Source organism: Zalophus californianus, chromosome 13 (assembly GCF_009762305.2).
Source record: "Zalophus californianus isolate mZalCal1 chromosome 13, mZalCal1.pri.v2, whole genome shotgun sequence".
In the NCBI taxonomy this organism is placed as follows: Eukaryota; Metazoa; Chordata; class Mammalia; order Carnivora; family Otariidae; genus Zalophus; species Zalophus californianus.
Genome location: NC_045607.1, coordinates 1,925,934 through 1,951,938, shown reverse-complemented (window position 1 = coordinate 1,951,938; position 26,005 = coordinate 1,925,934). Strand labels below are relative to the sequence as shown.

Here is a 26,005-nt window from a genome sequence, read left to right as displayed (position 1 = left end):
TTTGTATCTTTCTAGGAGTTTACGCATTTTGTCCAAGTTATGAGAATTATTTCCATTCAAAATGTTCCCTTAATATTTTTTTGAGAGAGGGAGAGAGAGAGAGCACATGAGTGGGGAAGAGGCAGGGGTACAGAGAGAGCGAGAATCTCAAGCAGGGGCTCAATCTCACAACCCTGAGATCATGACCTGAGCCGAAACCAAGGGTTGGACACTTAACAGACTGAGCCCACCCAGGCACCAATTTTTTTTTTTAAGATTTTATTTTTTTGACAGGGAGAGACACAGAGAGAGAGGGAACACAAACAGGGGGAGCGGGAGAGGGAGAAGCAGGCTCCCCGCTGAGCAGGGAGCCCGATGCGGGGCTCGATCCCAGGACCCCGGGACCATGACCTAAGCTGAAGGCAGACGCTTAACGACTGAGCCACCCAGGTGCCCTCCCAGGCACCCGCCCCCCCAGGCACCATTTTTAATATCCTTTTAGTTTCCATAAAATCTGTACTGGCGTCACATTCTTCATCCCTAATAGTGATATGTGTCAACTACCTGGGTTTTCCTGATTAGTCTGGCTAGAGGTTTATTCATTTCCCTGATCTTTCCAAAGATCAAAAGTTTTTTTAAAAAAAGATTTTATTTATTTATTTGATAGAGAGCGCACAAGCAGGGGGAGCAGCAGACAAAGGGAGAAGCAGGCTCCCCGCTGAGGAGAGAGCCCGATGCGGGGCTCGATCCCAGGACCCCGGGATCCTGACCTGAGCCGGAGGCAGATGCTTAACCAACTGAGCCACCCAGGCACCCCTCTTTTTTTTTTAAGATTTTATTTATTTATTAAAGAGAGAGAGTGAGAGAGAGAGCATGAGCGGAGGGAGCGGCAGAGGGACAAGCATACTCCCACTGAGTGGGAAGCCTGATGAGGGGCTCGATCCCAGGACCCTGGGGTTATGACCTGAGCCGAAGGCAGGTGCTTAGGCAACTGAGCCACCCAGGCATCCCTCAAAACTGTTTTTGATTGATTTTCTCTATAGGTTTTCTGTTTTCTATGTCATCGATTTTTGTTATTACATTATTTCTTTTCTTTTGCTTGCATTGGTTTCAAGCTGTTCTCCTAGTTACTTAAGCTGCAGGCTTAGATTTTTCAACTGAGCATATTTATGTGGCCTAATATAAGCATCAGTGTTACAAATTCCCTTCAAATTGTGCATCCACATATTTTAATATATTTTGTTCTCATTTTTAGTTAATTTAAAATACTTTTCTGAGAAGGATCAAATCGTATCTTAGTCTATTGAATTCTTGGTGTTTCTCTATTGATTTGCTGGAGCTCTTTATATATTAAGAAAATTAGATACTATTTGTGCTATCAGTTAAAAATAATTTTCCTCAGTTCATCATTTCTCTTCTTACTCGGTTTGTGGGGTCATTTCAATGTGTTTCCTCTACATGGTTAAACTCACCAGTGTTTCCTTTTGTAGCTTCTGACCACTGTTGCAGAGTTTTGATCATCTTTAGAAAGGCCTCTTCTATTCTGATACTGAATTCCTGAGTTTTCATTATTTCATTGTTTTCATTGTTCAATCTTTTGCTCCATCAGGAATTCATTTGTTTTAATTCATGAGTTAGGACTCAAACTGTATTTTCTAAAATGTCCACCCCGTTCTCCCAAGACCATTTATTAACTACTGAGTTTCCCCACATTCCTGATTCTCATGTGTGTTTGGGTCTGTTCAGAGACTTTTCATCCATTCTGCTGGGCTGTCTGTGTGCCAGAACCCCAGTGGTTTGGTTTTGTTTGTTTTATCTTTGAAGCACAGTTGACCCACAATGTTCCATTAGGCTCAGGTGAACAACATAGCGATTCGGCACTCTACATGTTATGCTGTGTGCTCACCATATGCCACCATACACGCTACTGCAATACCACTATGTTCCCCGGGCTGCACTTGTCATCCCGGTGACTTACTTATTCCATAACTGGAAGCCTGGACCTCCTACTGCCCTTCACCCATTTTGTGCATCCCCTCTCCTTTGGCAACCACTAGTTTTTTCTCTGTGTTTATGGGTCAGTTTCTGCTTTTTGTTTGTTTGGTTTTGTTTTTTAGATTCCACATATAAATGAAATCATATGGTATTTGTCTTTCTCTGCCTGACTTACTTCACTTAACATAATACAGTATTACGTTGTCACAAATGGCAAGATTTCATTCTTTTTTATGGCCAAGTAATATTCCATTGTATATGTCACACCTTCTTTACCCATTCATCTATCGATGGACACTTGGGCTGCTTCCATGTCTTGTCTATTGTAAACAATGCTGCAACAAACTTAGGGATGTATATATCTTTTTGAATTACTGTTTTCATTTTCTTTGGGTAAATACCCAGTAGTGGAAAATACAATCTTTCTATTTTTAATTTTTTTAAGAACCTCCGTACCATTTTCCACAGTGGCTGCACCAGTTTGCATGCATGACGGTTCCTTTCTCTCTACATCCTCGCCAACACTGATTGTTTCTTGTGTTTTTCTTTTAACCATTCTAACAGCTGTGAGGTAGTATCTCATTGTGGTTTTGGTTTGCACTTCCCTGATGATGAGAGATGTTGAGCATCTTTTCATTTATCTGTTGGTCATCTGGATGTCTTCTTTGGGAAAATATCTATTGAGGACCTCTGCCCATTTTTAAATGGGATTTTTTTAATTTCTTTTTTTTTTTAATTTTTTGATGTTGAGTTGTTAAGTCCATTTTGGACATCAACTCCTTACCAGTTTATCATTTGCAAATATCTTCTCTCCCTCATTAGGCTGCCTTTTTGTTTTGTTGATGGTTTCTTTTATTGTGCAGAAGTTTTTATTTTAGTATAGTCCAGAACCCCAGTGTTTTAATTATTTTATCTTAACATCTGGTGTGGATAGTTCATCCTTATTGTCTTCTTTAACAGAATGTTGTTAGTTATGCTTATTTAAATCTTCAAATATACTTTAGGAAAAATTGTCTGGTACAAAATATGGCTGATATTTTTATGGACTTGCGTTACATTTATGGGTTGACTTGGGGAGAACTGACATCTTTATGGAACATTCTAGCCACAATTATGACATGCATTTCGTTTGTTTGTGTCCTTTGTTGGGTCCTCAAGAGTATAATTCTTTTTTCACACTGAGTTTGTATAATTTTTCTTAAATTTATTATTAAAAATAATTTTGAATTTTATCAGAGCCTTGATAGTATCACCAGAACTGATCACATAATTTTTCTCTTTTGATCTATCACTATGATGAATTTTATCAATAAGTTTACTAATATGGAGGGGCGGAGCAAGATGGCGGAGGAGTAGGAGACCTAGATTTCGTCTGGTCTCAGGAATTCAGCTGAATAGGGATCAAACCATTCTGAACACCTACGAACTCAACAGGAGATCGAAGAGGAGAGTAGCAACAACTCTCTGAACAGAGAAGCGACCACTTACTGGAAGGTAGGACGGGCGGAGAAGTGAATCCGAGGCGATATTCGGGAGGATAGACGGCGGGGGAGGGGGCCTCCGTCGGCCGCTTCTGGCAAGTGCTAGAGCCGCGGAGCACAAAATCGGAACTGTTAGAAGTCGGATCCGTGGAGGGACGTCGTTCCAGTGGCTAAGCAGGGGGTGGAATCTTCCCCAGACAGTGTGGTCTCAGGACCCTCGGGGTCACAGAAAGACCAGGGGTGCCTGAGTGCGGCAGAGCTCCCGGGTATCGGAGCGGGGAAGCCGGCTGCAGAGACGGAGCCGAGGCGCGGGCTCTCAGCTCGGGGTGGCTGTAAACTGTGATCCGCGGCCCAGTCGGGCCACTGCGCCTCCAGCAGGGACCCAACAAGCGGCAGAGCTGGGGAGACTCCCCTTCCTCCCCGGGGAGGAGCGGCGCAGGAGCGCACCGCAGGGATCTGCTGGGTTTGGAGACTCCACATGGGGTCGGGTGCCAGAGACAGAAACGCTCGGTCACAGGCCGGGTGAGCACGGAGTGCGGCCGGAGACCGGGGACACGGGAGTGACTGCTTTTCTCTGGGGGCGCACTGAGGAGCGGGGCCCCAAGTTCTCAGCTCCTCCGGGTGGAGATTGGGAGGCCACCATTTTCACCCTGGTCCTCCAAAGCTGTACCGAGACTTGCAGGGAACAAAAGCTCCTGAGAGCAAACCCGAGCAGCTTGCCTCGACCGGACCCACAAGGGCGGGGCAATTCCGACTCCGGCAAAGACATTTGGGAACCATGGCAACAGGCCCCTCCCCCGGAAGATCAGCGCGAACAGCCAGCAAGCCAAGACCAAGTTTACCGATCAAAGAGAACGGGAGAACTCCAGCGCTAGGGGAATACTGCACATAGAATTCATGGTTTTTTTTTTACCATGATTCATTAGTTCATCAAAGTTAATTTTTTTAACTGTTTTTTTTAAATTTTTCTTTTTCCCTTTTTCAACCAACATCTTATCAATCCCTTTTAAAAAAAAAAAACATTTTTTATTTTTCATTTTTAGAGTCATATTTTATCCCTTCATAGTAGTTACCCTTATTTTTGGCATATATATATAAGTTGTTCTCTCTTTAAAATTTTGAGATATAGTTTCTTCTAACAGATCAAAATATACCCTAAATCACTAGTGTATGGCTTTGTTCTAGTCTCCTGCCTGATCACATTCTCTCCCTTTTTTCTTTTTTTTTAAAATCTTCTTTCTTTTTTCAAACAACTTATCAATTCCTTTTATAAAATCTTTTATAATTTTCATCCTTACAGTCATCTTCCATCCCTTCATTGTGTCAACTCTTATTTTGTACATATATGTCTTTCTTCCTTTAAAATTTTAGGAGGCACTTTTTTCTAACAGACCAAAATACGCCCAAAATCTAGTGTGTGGCACTGATCTATGCACTAGCCTGATCATATTTGATCATATTCTGCTTTTTTTGTATTGTACTTTTTTTTTTTAATCTTTTCTTTTCTTTTTTTTTCCTCTTTCTTTTTTCTTTCCTTCCCTTTCTTTTCCCCTGGTTTCAGGTCTTTTCTGATTTGTATGCAATATATTTGCTGGGGACATTGTTAACCTGTTAGGATTTTGTTCTCTCATTCATCTATTCTCCTCTGGACAAAATGACAAGACGAAAAAAATCACCTCAGCAAAAAGAACAAGAGGTAGTACCGTCAGCCAGGGACCTACTCAATACGGACATTAGTACGATGTCGGACCTAGAGTTCAGAATCATGACTTTAAAGATACTAGCTGGGCTTGAAAAAAGCATGGAAGTTATTAGAGAAACGCTTTCTAGAGAAATAAAAGAACTAAAATCTAACCAAGTCGAAATAAAAAAGGCTATTGATGAGGTGCAGTCAAAAATGTGGGCACTAACTGCTAGGATAAATGAGGCAGAAGAGAGAATCAGTGATATAGAAGACCAAATGATGGAAAATAAAGAGGCTGAGAAAAAGAGAGATAAACAACTACAGGATCACGAGGGCAGAATTCGAGAGATAAGCGATATGATAAGACGAAACAACATTAGAATAATTGGGATCCCAGAAGAAGAAGAAAGAGAGAGGGAGGCAGAAGGTATATTGGAGCAAATAATAGCAGAGAACATCCCTAATGTGAGGAAGGAAACAGGCATCAAAATCCAGGAGGCATAGAGAACTCCTCTCAAAATCAATAATAATAGATCAACACCCCGACATCTAATAGTAAAACTTACGAGTCTCAGAGACAAAAAGAAAATCCTGAAAGCAGCTCGGGAGAAGAGATATGTAACCTACAATGGTAGAAACATTAGATTGGCAACAGACCTATCCACAGAGACCTGGCAGGCCAGAAAGGACTGGCAAGATATCTTCAGAGCACTAAACGAGAAAAATATGCAGCCAAGAATACTATATCCAGCTAGGCTGTCATTGAAAATTGAAGGAGAGATAAAAAGCTTCCAGGACAAACAAAAACTAAAGGAATTTGCAAACACGAAACCAGCCCTCCAAGAAATATTGAAAGGGGTCCTCTAAGCAAAGAGAGAGCCTAAAAGCAGCATAGATCAGAAAGGAACACAGACAATATACAGTAACTGTCACCTTACAGGCAATAAAATGGCACTAAATTCATACCTTTCAATAGTTACCCTGAATGTAAATGGGCTCAATGCCCCAATCAAAAGACACAGGCTATCAGATTGGATTAAAAAATAAGCCCCATTGATATGCTGTCTGCAAGAGACTCATTTTAGACCCAAAGACACCCCCAGATTGAAAGTGAGGGGGTGGAAGAGCATTTACCATGCTAATGGACACCAAAAGAAAGCTGGCGTGGCAATCCTTATATCAGACAAATTAGATTTTAAAACAAAGACTGTAATAAGAGATGAGGAAGGACACTATATCCTACTTAAAGGGTCTATCCAACAAGAAGATCTAACAATTGTAAATATCTATGCCCCGAACATGGGAGCAGCCAATTATATAGTCAATAACAAAAGCGAAGAAACACATTGACAACAATACAATAATAGTGGGGGACTTCAACACCCCCCTCACTGAAATGGACAGACCATCTAAGCAAAAGATCAACAAGGAAATAAAGACTTTAAATGACACACTGGACCAGATGGGCTTCACAGACATATTCAGAACATTCCATCCCAAAGCAAAGGAATACACATTCTTCTCTAGTGCCCATGGAACATTCTCCAGAATTGATCACATCCTAGGTCACAAATCAGGTCTCAACCAGTACCAAAAAATTGGGATCATTCCCTACATATTTTCAGACCACAATGCTTTGAAACTAGAACTCAATCACAAGAGGAAAGTCGGAAAGAACTCAAATACATGGAGGCTAAAAAGCATCCTACTAAAGAATGAATGGGTCAACCAGGAAATTAAAGAAGAATTTAAAAAATTCATGGAAACTGATGAAAATGAAAACAAAACTGTTCAAAATCTTTGGGATACAGCAAAGGCAGTCCTGAGAGGAAAGTATATAGCAATACAAGCCTTTCTCAAGAAACAAGAAAGGTCTCAGATACACAATCTAACCCTACACCTAAAGGAGCTGGAGAAAGAACAGCAAATAAAGCCTAAACCCAGCAGGAGAAGAGAAATAATAAAGATCAGAGCAGAAATCAATGAACTAGAAACCAAAAGAACAGTAGAGCAGATCAACGAAACTAGGAGCTGGTTCTTTGAAAGAATTAACAAGATTGATAAACCCCTGGCCAGACTTATCAAAAAGAAAAGAGAAATGACCCAAATCAACAAAATCATGAATGAAAGAGGAGAGATCACAACCAACACCAAAGAAATACAAACAATTTTAAGAACATATTATGAGCAACTCTATGCCAGCAAATTAGATAACCTCAAAGAAATGGATGCATTCCTAGAGATGTATCAACTACCAAAATTGAACCAGGAAGAAATAGAAAACCTGAACAGACCTATAGCCACTAAGGAAATTGAAGCAGTCATCAAAAATCTCCCAAGAAACAAAAGCCCAGGGCCAGACGGCTTCCCGGGGGAATTCTATCAGACATTTAAAGAAGAATTAATACCTATTCTCCTGAAACTGTTCCAAAAAATAGAAATGGAAGGGAAACTTCCAAACTCATTTTATGAGGCCAGCATTACCTTGATCCCAAAACCAGACAAAGACCCCATCAAAAAGGGGAATTACAGACCAATATCCTTGATGAACATGGATGCAAAAATTCTCACCAAAATACTAGCCAATAGGATCCAACAGTACATTAAAAGGATTATTCACCACTACCAAGTGGGATTTATCCCTGGGCTGCAAGGATGGTTCAACATCCGCAAATCAATCAACATGATACAATACATTAACAAAAGAAAGAACAAGAATCATATGATCCTCTCAATAGATGCAGAAAAAGCATTTGACAAAGTACAGCATCCTTTCTTGATGAAAACTCTTCAGAGTATAGGGATAGAGGGTACCTACCTCAATATCATAAAAGCCATCTATGAAAAACCTACAGCGAATATCATTCTCAATGGGGAAAAGCTGAGATCTTTTTCCCTAAGGTCAGGAATGCGGCAGGGACGTCCACTCTCACCCCTGCTATTCAACACAGTATTAGAAGTCCTAGCCACAGCAATCAGACAACAAAAAGAAATCAAAGGCATCCGAATCGGCAAAGAGGAAGTCAAACCCTCACTCTTTGCAGATGATATGATACTGTATGTGGAAAACCCAAAAGACTCCACCCCAAAACTGCTAGAACTCATACAGGAATTCAGTCAAGTAGCAGGATATGAAATCAATGCACAGAAATCAGCGGCATTCCTATACACCAACAACAAGACAGAAGAGAGACAAATCAAGGAGTCGATCCCATTTACAATTGCACCCAAAACCATAAGATACCTAGGAATAAATTTAACCAAAGAGGCAAAGGATCTGTACTCAGAAAACCATAAAATACTCATGAAAGAAATTGAAGAAGACACAAAGAAATGGAAAAACGTTCCATGCTCATGGATTGGAAGAACAGACATTGTGAAGACGTCAATGCAACCTAGAGCAATTTACACATTCAATGCAATCCCCATCAAAATACCATCCACTTTTTTCAAAGAAATGGAACAAATAATCCTAAAATTTGTATGGAACCAGAAGAGACCCCAAATAGCCAGAGGAATCTTGAAAAAGAAAAGCAAAGCTGGTGGCATCACAATTCCGGACTTCCAGCTCTATTACAAAGCTGTCATCATCAAGACAGTATGGTACTGGCACAAAAACAGACACATCGATCAATGGAACAGAATTGAGAGCCCAGAAATGGACCCTCAACCCTATGGTCAACTTATCTTTGACAAAGCAGGAAAGAATGTCCAATGGGAAAAAGACAGTCTCTTCAACAAATGGTGTTGGGAAAATTGGACAGCCACATGCAGAAGAATGAAACTGGACCATTTCCTTACACCACACACAAAAATAGACTCCAAATGGTTGAAAGACCTAAACGTGAGACAGGAGTCCATCCAAATCCTAAAGGAGAACACAGGCAGCAACCTCTTCGACCTCAGCCGCAGCAACTTCTTCCTAGAAACATCGCCAAAGGCACGGGAAGCCAGGGCAAAAGTGAACTATTGGGATTTCATCAAGATAAAAAGCTTTTGCACAGCAAAAGAAACAGTCCACAAAACCAAAAGACAACCGACAGAATGGGAGAAAATATTTGCAAGTGACATATCAGATAAAGGGCTAGTATCCAAAATCTATAAAGAACTTATCAAACTCAACACCCAAAGAACAAATAATCCAATCAAGAAATGGGCAGAAGACATGAACAGACATTTTTCCAAAGAAGACATCCAAATGGCCAACAGACACAAGAAAAAGTGCTCAACATCGCTCGGCATCAGGGAAATCCAAATCAAAACCTCAATGAGATACCGCCTTACACCAGTCAGAATGGCTAAAATTAACAAGTCGGGAAACGACAGATGCTGGCAGGGATGTGGAGAAAGGGGAACCCTCCTACACTGTTGATGGGAATGCAAGCTGGTGCAACCCCTCTGGAAAACAGTATGGAGGTTCCTCAAACAGTTGAAAATAGAGCTACCATACGATCCAGGATTGCACTACTGGGTATTTACCACAAAGATACAAATGTAGGGATCCGAAGGTGTATGTGCACCCCAATGTTTATAGCAGCAATGTCCACAATAGCCAAACCGTGGAAAAAGCCAAGATGTCCATCGACAGATGAATGGATAAAGAAGAAGTGGTATATATACACAATGGAATATTATGCAGCCATCAAAAGGAATGAGATCTTGCCATTTGCAACGACGTGGATGGAACTGGAGGGTGTTATGCTTAGTGAAATAAGTCAATCAGAGAAAGACATGTATCATATGACCTCGCTGATATGAGGAATTCTTAATCTCAGGAAACAAACTGAGGGTTGCTGGAGTGGTGGGGGGTGGGAGGGAGGGGGTGGCTGGGTGATAGACATTGGGGAGGGTATGTGCTATGGTGAGCGCTGTGAATTGTGCAAGACTGTTGAATCACAGATCTGTACTTCTGAAACAAATAATGCAACATATGTTAAGAAAAAAGAAAAAGAAGAAGATAGCAGGAGAGGAAGAATGAAGGGGAGTAAGTCAGAGGGGGAGACGATCCATGAGAGATGATGGACTCTGAAAAACAAACTGAGAGTTCTAGAGGGGAGGAGGGTAGGGGGATGGGTTAGCCTGGTGATGGGTATTGAGGAGGGCACGTTCTGCGTGGAGCACTGGGTGTTATGAACAAACAATGAATCATGGAACACTACATCAAAAACTAATGATGTAATATATGGTGATTAACATAACAATAAAAAATTAAATAAAAAAAGTTTACTAATATGAATTATGCTCACAATCCTGGAATGAAGCTCTTATGTATTGCCCTCTGAAAGCGTTACTGTGCTCTGTTTGGTAATATTTCATTTAGTAATTTCACACTGATATTCAAAACTGAGATTGATCTGTACATTTCTTGGCAGGTTTTGGAAACAAAGTCTTAACTTGATAAAAATGATTTGGAAAGTTTCCTTATTTTTTTAGCATTCAAATTAGCTGTCTTTAAAAGCATACTAGATTTTCCCTGCATGTCTATTTGAACTGGTATTTTGGGGGGAAATACCTCCCTAATAACTTATTTTTCCTTTTTCTAGTTTTTTTTCTAAGAAATTAGTCCATTAACACTCTATAGTTCTCTCACTGTCAGGTTGGGTAACATATTTCTCTAGAAACTGTCTATTTTATCCAACTTTTTATTTATCCCATGAGGTAAGTAAACTTTTCCTTCAAATGGTTCTTTACTTTCTTCTCTTTTTGTGGTTATTTTCCCAATAGCATTTATTATTTGATGTATATTCCCTTTTCCCTTTTTCCTTGACTAGGGCAAATGCTCCCTATTTTATTGGTATTGCTCAAGAACGACCACTTGACCAAATATACCATTTTTCTATTTTCTGATTCACTAACTTCTGCTTTTATATTTGCTGTTTCTTCCTTATCCTTTCTTATGGTCATGTTGTTTTTCCCCCTAACTTTTGAGTGATATAGCTAATTAATTCATTTTCATTCTTTTTATTTATTAAAATTATCCTTAGGACAACAGATTTCCCTCTGAGTGCCACTTTACCTAGATGTCTCAGAATCTGATGTGTTATGTGTTCATTTTCATTTTCTAAATATTCTGCAATTTTCTCTTTCATCCAAGAGTTGCCCTGCAATCTCCATGTTCTTGCAGTAAGAAGAACCATAGACTGGTCTAGCTCATAAAGAGGGTAAAATCCAATTTTGATCATCCTAAAACATGAGTTGAAGTGTCAGAAGGTGTCTGCCCTGGTTTATCCTTTGGGTCAAGTGTTTCTGGTTAGGTAGAGAAAGCCTGGGGACTAACAGGGCCAAGTTCAGGATTCTGAGTCCTATTTTGACTCTCTCCTTGTAAATATTTCTCAGCACCACCTTAGTCCCTAATTACCACTTGTAGCCCTAACACTGAATGGTGTTCACCTGTTTCCTGCCCCACTCAGTTAATTATCAGATCCAGCGTCACTTGGGTTATTAGGAAGTCCCAGATGGAGCCAAAAATTGGGCCAGTGAGACAAAAAGATCCATTGTGAAGAAGTGCCTGAGGACTCTACAGAATCTGGCAGGTGTTGGGCTCACCCTGGGTTCAGGAAGATGGCCCAACACCAGGTTGAGGAGGGCCCTGGGAGAGGGACGTGATGTTCTATCCCAGAACCAGCTTCCGGCTGACCTCAACAGCCCCGGACTCAAGGCCAGCCTTGGTTACTAACTGTGAGTAAATATAGGTCAGGGACTTGGCATATTCTATCTCATTTTTGACACCTGCACAGGAAGCTGATGGGGGAGGGGAGGTACAAAAGTGACAATGGACATGAAAGCACCTTGGAAAGTTGGAGGGATTGTGAGAATGAGAATGTAAATGGCCTATCCAATATGAGTTAAGGAAGCCATTCATCCATCCATCCAACCAACCATCCAAACATCCATTTACCATCCCTCCATCCCTCCAACCATCCATCTACCATCCATCCATCCATCTAGCCAACCATCCATCCAACCACCTACCATCCACCATCCATCCATCCACCATCCATCCACCATCCATCCATCCACCATCCATCTACCATCCATCCATCCACTATCCCTCATTCCTTTTCCTTTTGTGCCCTGTTTTTACAATCTTTGCTATCTCAACACTGCCTCTGTAGAGTCCCTTGAACAGTTAACTCTGGGATGAATGCTACAGAGATTTACTACACAGAATACAGGTAACTTTAAATGCAAAACAGTTGTTTCTGCTACACAAATATGGATCAAATGGTGTTATTGGTGATATGACAGATACATGTGTCAAGCAAGGCTGACAGATTCAGCTGGTAAAGAAACAATGAGCCCCTCCTAGATTCAGAAATTGTATTACTTACATTGATAGCAAAAGCAAGATAAGCAAGTGTGCCAACACCCCTGTCTCTTGTTTTACAGGATGACACCAGATCCAGAAGGATCTGGATATGGCAATGCAACAGTAGTGGTGGGAAGTCCCGTTATTGAGAAGACCCTTCTAGACAAAGCTAAGTAGCTTTGCTCTGAGAGGCAGCCTCATACTGCATCAGAACCTGGGAGGAGATGACACTCTCTCGTCGCAGCCTCCTAGGAAGATGTGGTAAGTGGGAAATGTTCTCATAGCAGCTTCTCCCAGGCCTCCCGTCGTCTATGTTTCAGAAGGATCACAAGGCGTCTGTCAAAGCTCATATTCAGTATGGTGTAAATCTCCACCCGCCTATGTGGATATGTGCAAGGTGTCGAGGGTGCCATAGGGAAACCAGGCCCTGACAGTATGGGCCCCAAATACTTGGACCCTTCAGGAAAGCCCCCCTCAGAAAAGGGTCCCTAAACCTTGTCTTGAACAGGAAGGATGGGTTTGCCCACTGGCATGCTGCAGAAAGGCATTTGGTGGGAAGGTTGCCGCTCTGTTGTGCTCAGAGGCATGGGGTGGGGGTATCAGGGTGGGTTCCTGAACTGCAGGTATGGACTTGGGGCAAAATTCAAAGTAAGGCAGGGAATGCAGGAGCTTGGGCCCTAGACAGGGGACTAGTGAATCAGCAACTATAAATCTTGAGAGAGCAGGAGATCCCTGGACAACCCCACAGACTGTGAGCCCTGCTGGGGAAGGCTTGAATCAGAATCAGAGGTGGGGAGAAGCAGCCAGTAAACAGACCTTCTAAATCCCCAAACCCAGAGGCTCTGCCTTTGGGTCTTGAGGGAAGCCAGGTACACACGTTTTTGTGATACTGACGCACGTTCTGGTGAGAACACTTCCCAGCAAGGAGGGTATCTGCGTTTCTTTGTTTGTGTTTCAGTATCCCAACGACATGATCCCACTGGCATATAGGACTTTTCCCTCTCCAGGGCCTGGAACTAGGTGAGGCTGAGGGTGGGGAGGCCATGTGAGGGGCATGCCCAATGGTGCGCTTACTAAAGAAACACTTACGAAGTTGAACAGAGAACTGGCAGTGAGAACAGAACAGAGGACGTGGACAATTTACGGGTGAAACGCAAATGTCAAGTGGGGGAGGATGGAAAATTCAAGGATGACTCCCAGGGCCCCTCGCGGAGATGCGGGAAGAGCCGGGTCTCTGGGAAAAGAGCCAGTTCGGAGGTGTTCTGGGTAGGAGCTGGGGGTGTCTGGGTGCAGGGGCCCACTAGGGAGCTGACCTGGAATTCAGGAGACTCACAACCGAAATGATAGCTAGAGGTCTAGAGAGGGCAGCCCAGGCCCTTGGGAGCGGATGAGACCCCAGCAGCGGAGCATGAAGGACGAGCACTCTGGGCGTGGGGAGAGATGGGGGGCTGGAGAAGGAAAACAGCCCAAGTGGTGAGGAACCCCAAAGTCAGGACAGGTGTTCCCAAAGGAGCCAGGACTGGTCAACAGGCTGCACTGGTGGAGAGCCCACCACCGGAAACCATCTTTGTGTCTGCAGGGTGTGAGGCTGGGCGGAAACCAGACTGCATGGTGGTGAGGGTGGGTGGGTGGGGTATCATCGTCACCCAAACCCTGGGCCAAGCAGTGCAGGGAAGAACGAGCCAGCAAGGGTGAGTGTGGGTGGACATGAGGGGGCGGGTCTCCTTTGTTGTTCTAGGTGTGCGTTTCACCCCCCATTGTGACAACGGTCTCCCTTAAGGGGAAGCTGTTGGGACAGAATCCAAGATGGATGCAGAAGGCGCTTTGTTGACAATGGCCTGGCACCACCGCCCGGCGAGGTCCCGTGGCCATCATGAAAGGTGGGCAGGAGGGAAACAGGCCCCACTCCGGGCCGGCCCAGAGCCAGGGACAAATGGGAAGCCAGAAAAGTGGCGAGCAGCAGGGAGCTGGCCTCCCGACTGCAAGCTGAGACTACTGTCTATGCTGGGCTTGAGGAGCCCCGCTCGTCCTGCCCACCCCGCAGAGGTGAGAGCCTGGGCACGGCCATGGGTACGAGTTTCAGCCGCCCAGGGGCCAGTTTCCACAGCTGAACCGCATCAGCTGCCTCGCACCCATCACACCAGCTCAGAGCCCCAGGTGGACACTAGCCAGAGCCCCTCCCCTGCACCTGTATGGGGTCCGCTGCAGAGGGGGGCCCCAGGGTGTGAGGTCTGCCACAGAGGGGGCCCTGGCAATGTGAGGTCTGCTGCAGAGGGGACCCGGCAGTGCCAGACAAGCTCCCCTTGCAGGCGGAGCGGGCATCATCCTGCCCGCTCTGTGAGGCCGGTCAGAGTGCACCCGACCACTTGCCAAGGGTGGGGATTCTGTCTCAGCCTGGGTCCCTCAGACACGCCGTTCCCTCTGTCTGGCTCATGTGTTGAAAGAGTGTGTGAGGAATCACTCCTTTCCTGGGTTTTCACTTTGCAAGGGCAGTGCATCAGGGGTAATATAAAATCCCATTCTTGTCAAGATTTTGTGACTTCTAGAAATTCATGGAATTCGGGGCGCCTGGGTGCCTCAGTCAGTGAAGCGTCTGCCTTCAACTCAGGTCATGACCTCAGGGTCCTGGGATCGAGCCCCGCATCAGGCTCCCTGCTCAGAGGGGAGCCTGCTTCACCCTCTCCCTGTTGCTCCCCCTGCTTGTGCTCTCTCTCTCTCCCTCTCTCTCTGACAAATAAACAAATAAAATCTTTAAAAAAAAAGAAAGAAAGAAATTCATGGAATTCTCAGATCAAGACGTAAGGCCTGCATATGTCTACATCCAGCCAGGCCCCGGACACCACCCTCCGCGGGGACCATCACACCTCAGCTCCTCCAAGCCCTCCACCCCTTGTCGGGGGCCCCGGCATCCCCAGCACCTGGGCCTGTGGGGTTGTCTAACGCTTTGGACGTGGGGGCCGTCATTGTCTTCTCTGGCTAATGAGCCCCCGAGCTGGGCCGGCAGCGGAACCGGCTTTATAACCCGGTGCTCACAAAACGTCACTAGAGAGACCTGCAGGCGGGTCGTGTGAGGACAGTAAGTTGATCGGTGCAGTTTGTGAGCACCGAGAAAATAATCAGGAAGATACTAATCAGAAGCGGCCCTGCTGGTCAGCCCCAAACGTGCCGGGTTTTTCTCTTCTTTTCTTCCTCTATTTGTGTATTTACTCCTTCCCTCTCTCTCATCAAAACCCCTGGCTCTCCCTGCATGAGCCGGACTCTTCTTTGTCACTCTGGACCCTGTGCTCCCCGAGCTCCTGTCTGAGACCCCAAAATAAAGGCCGTGCTCTTTCCAGTTTGGGCTCCTGATTGACAGGCCCGCTGCTGAGTCCCAGGTCCCCTGGCCCCCCTCCCCACCCACTGCGCCCCCACGTCTGCCTCCCTCGCTGGAGCTGGTCAGCTTGCCAGCCACGCGCTCACCCACCTGGGCCCGGGGGCCTGCTGTCTGCCCACCTGCATTCCTGACGCTGCTGCAGCCCCCACCCCCACCCCCAGACCTGCAAGGGGGTGAAGGAAGCAGGCTGCCCATGCTTTGGGGCACCTAGAACCCGCTGATGGTGGCCTTGGGAAGGAGGGCAAGGGCTGTGGGGGTTCCCGCCGGAGTCCTCTGGACACTCTGCATGCTGCTCGTCTGCCCAAACATCTGAGAGCCCGGCCTTTGCCCCCAGATGATGACCTGTGGGCCCAGATGGCCATGCAGGGGCAAGGAGGGGGTCCCCATGGAGCACAACAGACCAAATAGCCACGTCCAGCCCCAAGGCGTGCACGCTCAGGACAGCTGTGTGAACTGGGTGCGCACAGGGAGGGACCAGGGGTGTGAAAAAGTGTGCCCCTTGTGCAGGACAGATGGCCACCCACCGGCGTGTCGTCCATAGACCCTGGGCTGGCATGGGGCTCTCCCACCCTCAGGGACACAGCTGTCCTCAGTGCTGACTCTGACCTGTTGTTGCCCAAGATCGCAACCCAGGAAGTGTTTCTGATGCTGGCGGCCAGCCTGGACCCACATCCCAGACCCTCCCGTTGGGGCCTGCCAGGAACTGTCCAGGCCTGGGGGACACAGGGGCCTTCCTGTTTGGACTCAGGGGAAGTCAGTGACACTGTGCCAGAAAGAGGGCCTCACGCTGTCCTGGAAGATAATGTCCTTGTGACCCTGGGGATGAGCCACGGGGGATTCGGGGAACCGCGTGGCAGGGGGCCCGGACGGTGCTGGCTTGCGAGGCCCCCCCGCCCCCATATAAGGGCCCGAGCCTGCTGCCCAGGCTTCCTCACTCCCGGGAGCTCAGCGCAACCACAGCCGCAGCCATGAAGTGCCTCCTGCTCGCCCTGGGCCTGGCCCTCGTGTGTGGCATCCAGGCCATCGTCGTCCCCCAGACCACGAGGGCCCTGGATATAAGAAAGGTACGGGCATGTGGGGTGGGTGCTGGGATGCCAGGGCGGCGGACGGAGGACAGGCAGACATCAATGAAGCCCAGAGCTAGGGCACGTCTTTTTCCCCCCGAGGGCTGGCTCTAGCCACCTCCGTGTCTCCCTCTCGCTCCTGGGGTGGTCACCTATGACGGGGACGCACCCCTGAGTGGGAGCTTCCCCAGGACAGCGCTGGGGTGGAGAGCATGGTTGTTGCAAACATGCAAGAACTGCACACAGGCATCGGCACGTGGTAGGTGATCCTCAGACGCGCCAAGTCCTGACTCACTCGCCATTCTGCCTGAGAAACGTGCGCAGGAGACCAGCCAGCAGGCCGGGGGTGGGGGGGAGGGCGAGCCCCCCGTGGGCCGGAGCCCTTCCCGCCCCCGATGGCAGCTCAAGGCCCCCTCCGCAGGTGGCTGGGACGTGGCACTCCTTGGCCATAGCGGCCAGTGACATCTCCCTCCTGGACGCCGAGACCGCCCCCCTGAGAGTGTACGTCCAGGAGCTGAGACCCACCCCCGAGGGCAACCTGGAGATCGTTCTGCGCAAATGGTAGGTGTGCCCTCTGCCCCGGGGATGGGGGCCAGCGAGGGCCTGGCTCCTGGACAGGCAGGTGGGCAGGCAGGTGGGCGGGCAGGTGGGTGGCCAGGGCAGGGTGCTGATGGGAGCCGGCGCCCTGTGGGTGGTTCCCGGTGCCTCGGAGCCCCCGCCCCGAGCTCTGGGCCAACAGGCCGACCACACAGGGCGGCCCCAGGTCAGTGCGCAGAGAGGCCCGTGTGGAGGCCGGCCGGTCAGCTGTGGGGCTGGGGTCCCGGGGGCCTGGGCAGGTCCTGCTGCGAGCCCTGTCTGCCCCTGGAGTGGGGGCCGGGGGCTCAAGGAACTTTGAGTGTGACCCATGATGAGGTCCTTGGAAGTACTGTAACCCAGCCCCTCCCAGAGAGGGTCAGTTTTGGAGGACACACGCCCTCCACCACCAGGCAGGTGTCCCGGCTGGCTTTGTCTGCCCCATTGTCAACTCGCCTGAATCACCTGTTCAGGGCCACAGGGCCACTCACATTTGGGGCAACCCCTCATGGCATTGCTCTCAGCTGGCCCAGGGCCAGACGGGGCTGGGTGTCCACAGGGCGTGTGACACTTCCTAGAGCCGGCTCCTGTCCCTACACTGGGGTTCATGGAGGATCCCAGCACTCTATGGCTTTTCAGGGAAAACAGTGCATGCGTTGAGGGGAACATCGTGGCCCAGAAGACTGAGGACCCAGCCGTGTTCACGGTCGACTGTAAGTGCCCCCGCCCCGTGCTTGCGGGGCCACCCCCCCCCCAGTCAGCCCCCACCCAGGCGGCCCTGGACAAGCAGTGCCCCCTCCTGTGCTGGGCGCTGGGGACCCGCTCTGAGCCCCCTCCACATCCCGGCAGCAGGGAAGAGTCAGGCCCTGCTTCTCCTGCGCCTAGACCACAAAGGGCACTCACTGGGGTGATGAGGTCCGGGGACCCCACGCCCTCTGGGGCAGGCTCAGTCCCCCTGGCCCCTGCACCCCCTGCTTGGCGAGGGAAGACAGCAGAACAGCATCTGTCTCGCTGCGACATCTGTGCGACCATGCAGGTGGGGGTGGGTGCAGGAACGCGTCTGAGGGCAGGCGTGCAGAAACTTCCCTGCTCGGAGCCCAGCGGCCTATGGGTCCTTACACATGTCCACAGAAGCCAGACCTGTGCATAAACACACTGTGCATTTGCCTCTCGATCCTGGAACCTACTTCTGGAACCTTCTGGGCCTCACCTGCCTCGCCTCCAGCCTTTCTATACCCCACCGGCCCTGTCCCCCGGGGCATAGCGGCCTCCCGCCCTGCCCTCGGCCTCCTCTGGGTCAGGCCCCTGGGGCCTCCCCACGGCTTCCGGCCCTCCCCTGCCACAGGGCCCACCCGCCCTCTCCCAAGTCCGTGGGGTGAGGTGAGGCCTGGGGAGGAGGGGGTGTGCCCTTGGGGTCAGGGAAGTGGCCTGAGACATGAGGGGGGTTGGAGGGGCACCAAGACAGATTTCAGGCCTCTGTTCCGGCCTCTTTTCCAGACCAAGGGCAAAGAAAGATTTTCGTGCTGGACACAGACTACACCCACTACCTGTTCTTCTGCATGGAGGCCCCCGTGCCCACCGCTGAGAGCGGCATGATGTGCCAGTACCTGGGTGCGTAACGGAGTCCTGCAGGGGCGCTCACCCCGGGCCCTGGGGACGGGAGGGGGTGGGGTTGCCTCCCAGCCCCCGTGGCTCATGTTAGCAAAGGTGATCGGTCCTGAGCCAGTGTAGGGACTCAGGGACGATTAACAGGCCGAGTGGGGGCTGAGGCAAAAGACGGGGGATTTGTCTACGAGTGGAGCCCTCTCCTCCCAGCGCTGTCCTGGGAGGAAGGGGAGGGGACAGGGACCCTGCAGGCAGGTGGGCTGAGCCCCGGAAGCCACCCTGGGAGCTGACCTCAGGACGCTGATGTGTCCTTCCTGCACTCGCTCCCTGGGCGGGGCCCCTGGGTCTCCCTGAGGTCGTCAAAGCCCCGTGGCCCAGGGACTGACCCACCGCCCCCCGCAGCCAGGACCCTGAAGGTCGACAACGAGGTCATGGGGAAATTCAACAGAGCCCTCGAGACTCTGCCCGTGCACGTGCAGATCATCCCGGACCTGACCCAGGGCAAGGGTGAGCTCTAGCCCGCAGCAGCCCCTCCCCCACGTGCTGTCCCAGCTCTGGCTCCCAGTCAGGGCTCTAGAGACATCAGGACAGCACCTTCCTTCACTGGTGGCCCCCATTCCCCAGGCCCCCCAGCTTGGGGGAGGGGGGGTGGGAGGTGCAGAGCCCCTGAGGCGGGGTCTCCGGCCCCACCCCCTCTGCCACGCCCCTCTGGGCCCAGGGCTGTCCTGGCGACTTGTGACCCCCCTCACGGCTCTCCCTCCCCCCACAGAGCAGTGCCACGTCTAGGTGAGCTCCTGCCTGACCCGCCTCCTGGGGTAACGTACCAGCCCTGCCCCCACGTCCTGGGCACGTGCACGGTGGGAGGCGTCCCAGGGGACCCCCAGCTCCCCTCCGTCGGGCCCTGGCCCCTCTGCAGGAATGGCTGGGACCTGGTGTCCCTCCTGGTGACCACGGGGGCCAGGCTGGCCGCGGGCCCACTCTCTCCAGCGGCCTTTCTGGGATGTCCTCCTTGTGTCCCGGTCAAGCTCCCACGCAGATGTCCCCATGGCCTCTTCTGGGCAAGGGTGTGGGCAAGCGTGGGGGGCTGGTGTGGGCTGACCACCACTCAGCCTGAGGTGGAGAGGCCGTCCCTCACCCCCCACCTGGGAGGGGCTGGCGAGGGCCCAACAGGCTCCCCAGGAATCACAGGGAAGCCCGCGTCCGTTTCAGGTCCCAGAGACGACATCGTCCCCTCCCTCCCCCTTCAGAGGAATCAGGAGGGACCAGGCCCCAGGTCCTGTGGGACCCGCTCCTCCAGGGGACGGGGTCCTCGGGGCGCCAGCCTGGGGTGCCCTGCTCTGAGCCACTCCTCCCGCAGCAATAAAGAACTCAACCAGCCAGCAGTCCGCCTGGGTCTTTCTTGGTCGATGCGTGCAGGATGCGCGGCTCGGGGGGTGACGCGCGGGCGGGGGATGGGCGTGGGTGTCAGCATGGGTGCCAGCAGGACCCCTCATGGTCCCCACCCCGGCGTAAGGAGTGTGAAATCATTAGTGCGTGTGGCATCTTCCTCGTCCCGGGACATGGAAGCCCTACGTGCTGACAGGGTGCTACACCTGGAGAATCCTAAGTTTTCAGTTCCATTTCTTGACAAAGAAATGTCTCCGGGGTCTTCCTGGTACCTCCTGCCCTCCTGCCATCCTGGAGGTGGGGGGTGTTGGAGCTCCAGGGCAGGGAGGGGACACAGCCTGTGCTGTGGACGGACAGGTGCAGAGACAGCAGCATCACAGGCCCCCCCGCCCCGTCCTGTTAGGGCTCCGGGCCCCCAGCAGGGGAGCCGCTACCGAGGTGACCTGCTCCCCCCAAGAGAGAAGTGGGAAAACGTCCCGACATTTGCACTCCCGATGTGACTGTTGGTGTGAGGGCCTTCCTTCCATCCTCACCCAGCCCCTGGAGGACAGCCTCCCTCCGTCCGCACTGAGGGAGGGCGGCCGGGCAGCTGCCAGCCCCAGGTGCACACAGCCCCCCAGGCCCTGCGGCTGCAGCCCCAGCTCTAAACCTGACACAAAACCTCCTCTGGAGGGAACACACCCGGGTCCCAGCCCCGGAGACACCAGTGATGGGATCTGACCACAGGCCGGTAGGAAGTGCGGGGCGTCTGGCACAGAGCCCGAGCTCCGCACTCGTTAGTGGTCCTCTAGAGGGCCACGCGGCCCACGGGCCAGTGAGGTGTGGGTGCTGTGGCCAGGAGCGCGGGCTGCAGGCCAGCCTGCCGGGGATGGCGGGGCGGGCCCCCTCACCACCGTGGAGAGGACAGGGAGTGGCTGGTGGCGGTGGGACGCGAGGAGAAAACAGCTGTGTCTGTCCGCACACACACAGAGCTCGGGCTCCGCCAGCTGTGGGCCCACCGCGGCCACCACCACCACCCGCTGCCCACCAGGGCCTTGGGCCCCCGCTTCAGGGCCAGCCCGAGGCGTGCTGACAGCCACGCTTCCCGCTGGGCCCCTCCTCCACCGCTGCTGTTAGTTGAAAGTCAGCAAAGCCACCTCCACGCTCCTGCCTGCTGCCCCACAATTACAAGGCCTGAAAATACCACCACCCTGGCAGGAGCACGAGGAAGGCCGTCTGGTCTAGGGCCCTGGGATCGGACAGTGGCAGGTTATCGTGGGTCCCCCCACTCTAGAGAAGGTGACGGCAGCTTGGTGTTTCCTGATGCTGGCCGGGCAGCAGAAGGCAGGCCAGGGCGGCTCATTCCTTGCCTGCATCAAAGCAGAGTCCCTCCCATGACACCAGGTTACCCAGTGCCGGCCGCCGCCGAAAAGACCCACGGGGGCCCCTCCAATGGGAAGCCGCCTCCAGACGCACCCCCCTTCCGTGGGAGACCAGGCCTGACACTGGGCTCATTTCAGAACCAGGCTTCACCAGCAGTGAGCACCAAGCTTTGGTGCAAACCCCAAGACTATTTGGCACAAGAAGGTTCCAGCTGGAGGTTTCAGGGCAGTCCACACTGGCCTTTCTGCAGAAGAGCAGGGGGCTCAGGTGCCCTCGGAGGAAACAGAGTGAGCCCCTCTCAAGATGGAGACTTGTAGACTTTTTAAAAATTATTTCAGAATATACATAACACGAATTACACCACCTTAGCATTTTTATGTGCACAGTCCAGGGGCGTCCGTGCATCCACAGCTGTGCAGCTGTGCCCTCCATCTGTCCCCAGAAGGTGGTCGTCTTCCCAGACGGAGCCTCCGTCCCCATTCAGCAATGTCTCTCCTCCGCCTGCCCCCGGCATCCTACTGTCCGCACGGACCAGACTCCTCTGGGTCCCTCACAGAAGTGGATCGTTCAGGATTGGTCCTTCTGTGCCGGGCTGATCTCACTCAGTACCACGTCCTCCAGCTTCATCCACGTAGTAGCAGGTGTCACGATTCCTTTCTTTTTAAGGCCGAATAATGTTCCACGGTGTGGACGGACCACGTCTCGCTTGTCCATTCACCTGTCGGTAGACGCTGGGGCTGCTTCCACCCCTTGGCTGTTGTGAGGAGCGCTGCCGTGAGCACGGGTGTGCAAATACCTCTTCAAGATCTGCCTTCAGATCTATGGGGTACAGACTGGAGTTGTGGGATCATCTGGTAATTCTCTTTACTTTTCTGAGGAACTGCCATAGTGCCTTCCACACCAGCAGTAATCTGGCTTTTAGGAGACGCTTTGTGGGGACGCCCGGGTGGCTCAGTCGGTGAAGCGTCTGCCTTCGGCTCAGGTCATGATCCCGGGGTCCTGGGATCGAGCCCCGCATCGGGCTCCCTGCTCAGTGGGGAGGCTGCTTCTCCCTCTCCCACTCCCCCCCTGCTCGTGCTCTCTCTCTCTCTCAAATGAATAAATTAAAAATCTATTAAAACAAAGAGACACTGTTTGGTGACACACTGGGGACTATTTGGGCGCATTATATTGCATGTGCTATGATAGCGATGTGAGTAGTGACAGTGAGTGAAAACACATCGAGTGCCCACTGCTCTGGGGGCACCGGGACGCTGGGTCCGCCAGGTTTGTTAAGGATTCATGCAGGGGGGGAGCCCCCACCAGGGAAGGGTGTTCTTTCCAGGAGAAAAGTAACCCATGATTGTGCATGCTTGGGGGCACCTGGTGCCGGCCACCACGGTCCTGCCCAGCAAAACAGACTCGCTCTCATGAGCTCCTGCTGACACCCTGCTGCAGGGAGGGGGCCCCGGGGAGACAGGGCAGGGCATGTATGCTGTGCTCTCCGCGGAATAAAAGCCCATGGCCCTCCCCGGCCCCAGGAGTTCAGCCTAAGAGAAGTAACTCCCAGCTCCTGCATGGACAGGCCTGCCCTCCTGGCCCACTTCCAAAGCACAGGGGCTCCCGGCAGGAGGGGAAGGGCCTGCAGGGGCCCAGTCTCCTCCCAGGCCCCACTCGCTGGGGCAGCGACCTGGGAAAGTGGGACCCCCGGGGCCTCCGTCTCCCCGACTCCAGACAACGCCAACCGCCAGAGGCCAGGCACGGCTTCTTACTCTTTTGTGTCTCTGCAGCGGAATTCTGTGGAACTCTGTTCCTGGAAATGATGAACGGGCACGTCCTGCACAAGATGCTCTGGGTCACCATGGGCAGGAACGCGACAGCGTCTCTTGAGACCCGAGCGGGGCAGACTCCCCCGCGGCTGGTGGGACCCGCGCTTCCCAAGCTTTACCAGAAAACGGGACATTTGCTTTTCCCTGGCTGACCACCCCGCCCTCTGCGCTGTGCGACCCTGCTCTGGAAGCCAAGCGGGGTTTAGGAGCACGGCCTCCTGTCTCACAGCTGGGGCACCGTGGACACCTGCCAAAGCCCCTGGGGCCGGGCCCACTGGCAGGGGCTTCTATCAACAGAAGCTTATTCTCCCCCAGTTCTGAGGCCTGAGCCCACAGTCAAGGTGTGGACAGGGCTGTGTTCCTTCCGAAGGCCCCGCAGAGGGTCCGGGCCTTTCCAGCTTCTGGAGCTGCGGCGATCCCAGGTGCATTCCCCCAAATTCTGGCTCTGTCCTCATGCGGCCTCCCCCCTGGGCCCCCTCTGCGCCCTTTTTCTCTTAAAAGGACATTAGACATTAGCCCCTGCTGCCGTGTGCCTCATCCGAACGAATCACAGCACCAAAGGCCCCTGTTTCCAAACAAGGTCACATTCAGAGGTTCTGGGGGGACATGGGTTTGCGGGGACGCCATCCAACCCAGCGTGCGGCCAGCCGCTCACCGTGAGACGTGAAAGCGCTGACCGCGGTGAGCTGTCCCGGGACTGCAGGCGGGCGTGGGGAGGGCCGGAGGGGCCGCTGTGCACAGGGCGCGCCCCGCAGAGCCCGCCGGACACCCGCCTCACTCGGGCCACTTCAGACCTGCCACCAGAGAGAGGCAAGAAAGTCCACTCCTCCCACTTTGCTTCAACCCCCACAGAGTTTCAGCAGACCTACAACCGTGGTCCACATTCCACTGTCCTGGGTGCAGAGCCTCCCTGAGGAGGAGCGGTGCCCTCTCTGAGACCCACCACCTGCCCTGGGACACGCGGGGGCCGCGGCGTTCGGGCTCTGCACGCCACTGCCGCAGGAGGGCCATGCCAGAGTGGCCACCCAAGCCCCTCCTTTCCCCGCCCCGCCCCCAGGACGGGAGCCCAGTGGCCCAGGACCACCGTCTGGCTGGTGGGTGGGCTCCCTCCCGGCTCAGGGATGAATCCAGAGCTAGTGTAGGAGAACCCCTAGCCTCCATCCAAGATGCTGACCATGACACATGGGTAGCAAGGCCGCCTGGGAAGGCCCAACACATCTGGGCATGGGGACACCCCCAAGACGCCCCCCATAGGGAGAATGAGGCTGCCCCTCCGTAAGACACGCTGGAGGCGGCTGGCCCCCTCCTTGCTCCATCCTCCACCCCGAGGTCCGCCTCCCCAGCGAGGAGCAGGTTAACTGTCTGGAATGTCAGGCTTCGCTCGGGGCACGGGGCTCCCACGTCCCCCTGTGGGGGCTGGCCGGCCAACATGGGTCAGCAGGACACATTCTTCTGTCGGGGACACCCCTGTAGCTCTCAAGTCGCCGGTGACGGCTCGCACAGGGGAGTGCGTCAGAGGATTTAGAACGTGGGATCCAGCAGATTCAGGACTCCGACATGGTGGCCTTTACCATCACACGTAGCCACATGGACACTGCCTGTGCTGCCCCCCCATGCACCGTGCCCCGAGGGGACCTGCCGCGGTCTGGGTGACCCTGCCCCATGACCACAGCCACCACTGTCCTGCTGGCGCCCGCCCGTTACTGTTACTCAGCAGCCCGAGCTTGCAGAGGGCTCGCCGCCGGCCAGGCCCATCCTCGGCGCCACCTGAAGCCACTCCACCCGCCCCCTTCCTGCAGTGAGTGGGTGGGGTGACCGAGGAGGAGCTGATGCCCAAGACGGAGAGTAAAACAGGGGAAAGACCAGCCTTTCAGGGAGGCCGGGCACGGTGGGCGGCCCCTGGGTGGGTGGTGCCTGCAGGAAGGAAAGGGCTAAACGTGTAGGTGATGTCTGTCCCCTGTGCAGGACAGATGGCCACCCACGGACACGTCGTCCACAGACCCTGGGGCTGGCATGGGGCTCTCCCACCCTCAAGGACACAGCTGTCCTCGTGCTGATTCTGACCTGTGGTTGCCCAAGATCATGACCCAGGAAATGTTCCTGATGCCGGTGGCCAGCCCGCACCCACCCGGCCCCGGAGCCTCCCCTCTGGGGCCTGCCAGGAACTGTCCAGGCCCCGGGGACACAGGGACCTTCCTGTTCCCACTTAGAGGAAGAAGGCCTCCTATTGTCCTGGTGGGGGAAGCCCCCTGAGGGTCTGGGGACGAGCCACGGGGGATTCGGGGAACCGCGTGGCAGGGGGCCCGGACGGTGCTGGCTTGCGAGGCCCCCCCGCCCCCATATAAGGGCCCGAGCCTGCTGCCTGGCCTTCCTCACTCCCGGGAGC

The 26,005-nt window shown here is 52.2% G+C and overlaps 1 protein-coding gene across 2 annotated transcripts; it reads left to right on the top strand.

Annotated features, from left to right (window-relative positions):
• Positions 1–16,771: 16,771 nt before the first annotated feature.
• On the top strand, positions 16,772–20,430 carry LOC118356213 (beta-lactoglobulin-2-like). 2 transcript variants are annotated; one of them, XM_035723714.1, is made up of 7 exons: positions 16,772–16,885; positions 17,307–17,446; positions 18,098–18,171; positions 18,956–19,069; positions 19,466–19,570; positions 19,833–19,849; positions 20,273–20,430. In XM_035723714.1, the coding sequence occupies exons 1-6, from the start codon at positions 16,790–16,792 to the stop codon at positions 19,847–19,849; spliced, it is 546 nt and encodes a 181-aa protein (XP_035579607.1). In that variant the 5' UTR covers positions 16,772–16,789; the 3' UTR covers positions 20,273–20,430. The 2 variants fall into 2 exon arrangements, with proteins under 2 accessions (XP_035579607.1, XP_035579608.1); XM_035723715.1 differs by having other exon boundaries at positions 19,833–19,878.
• Positions 20,431–26,005: the final 5,575 nt, after the last annotated feature.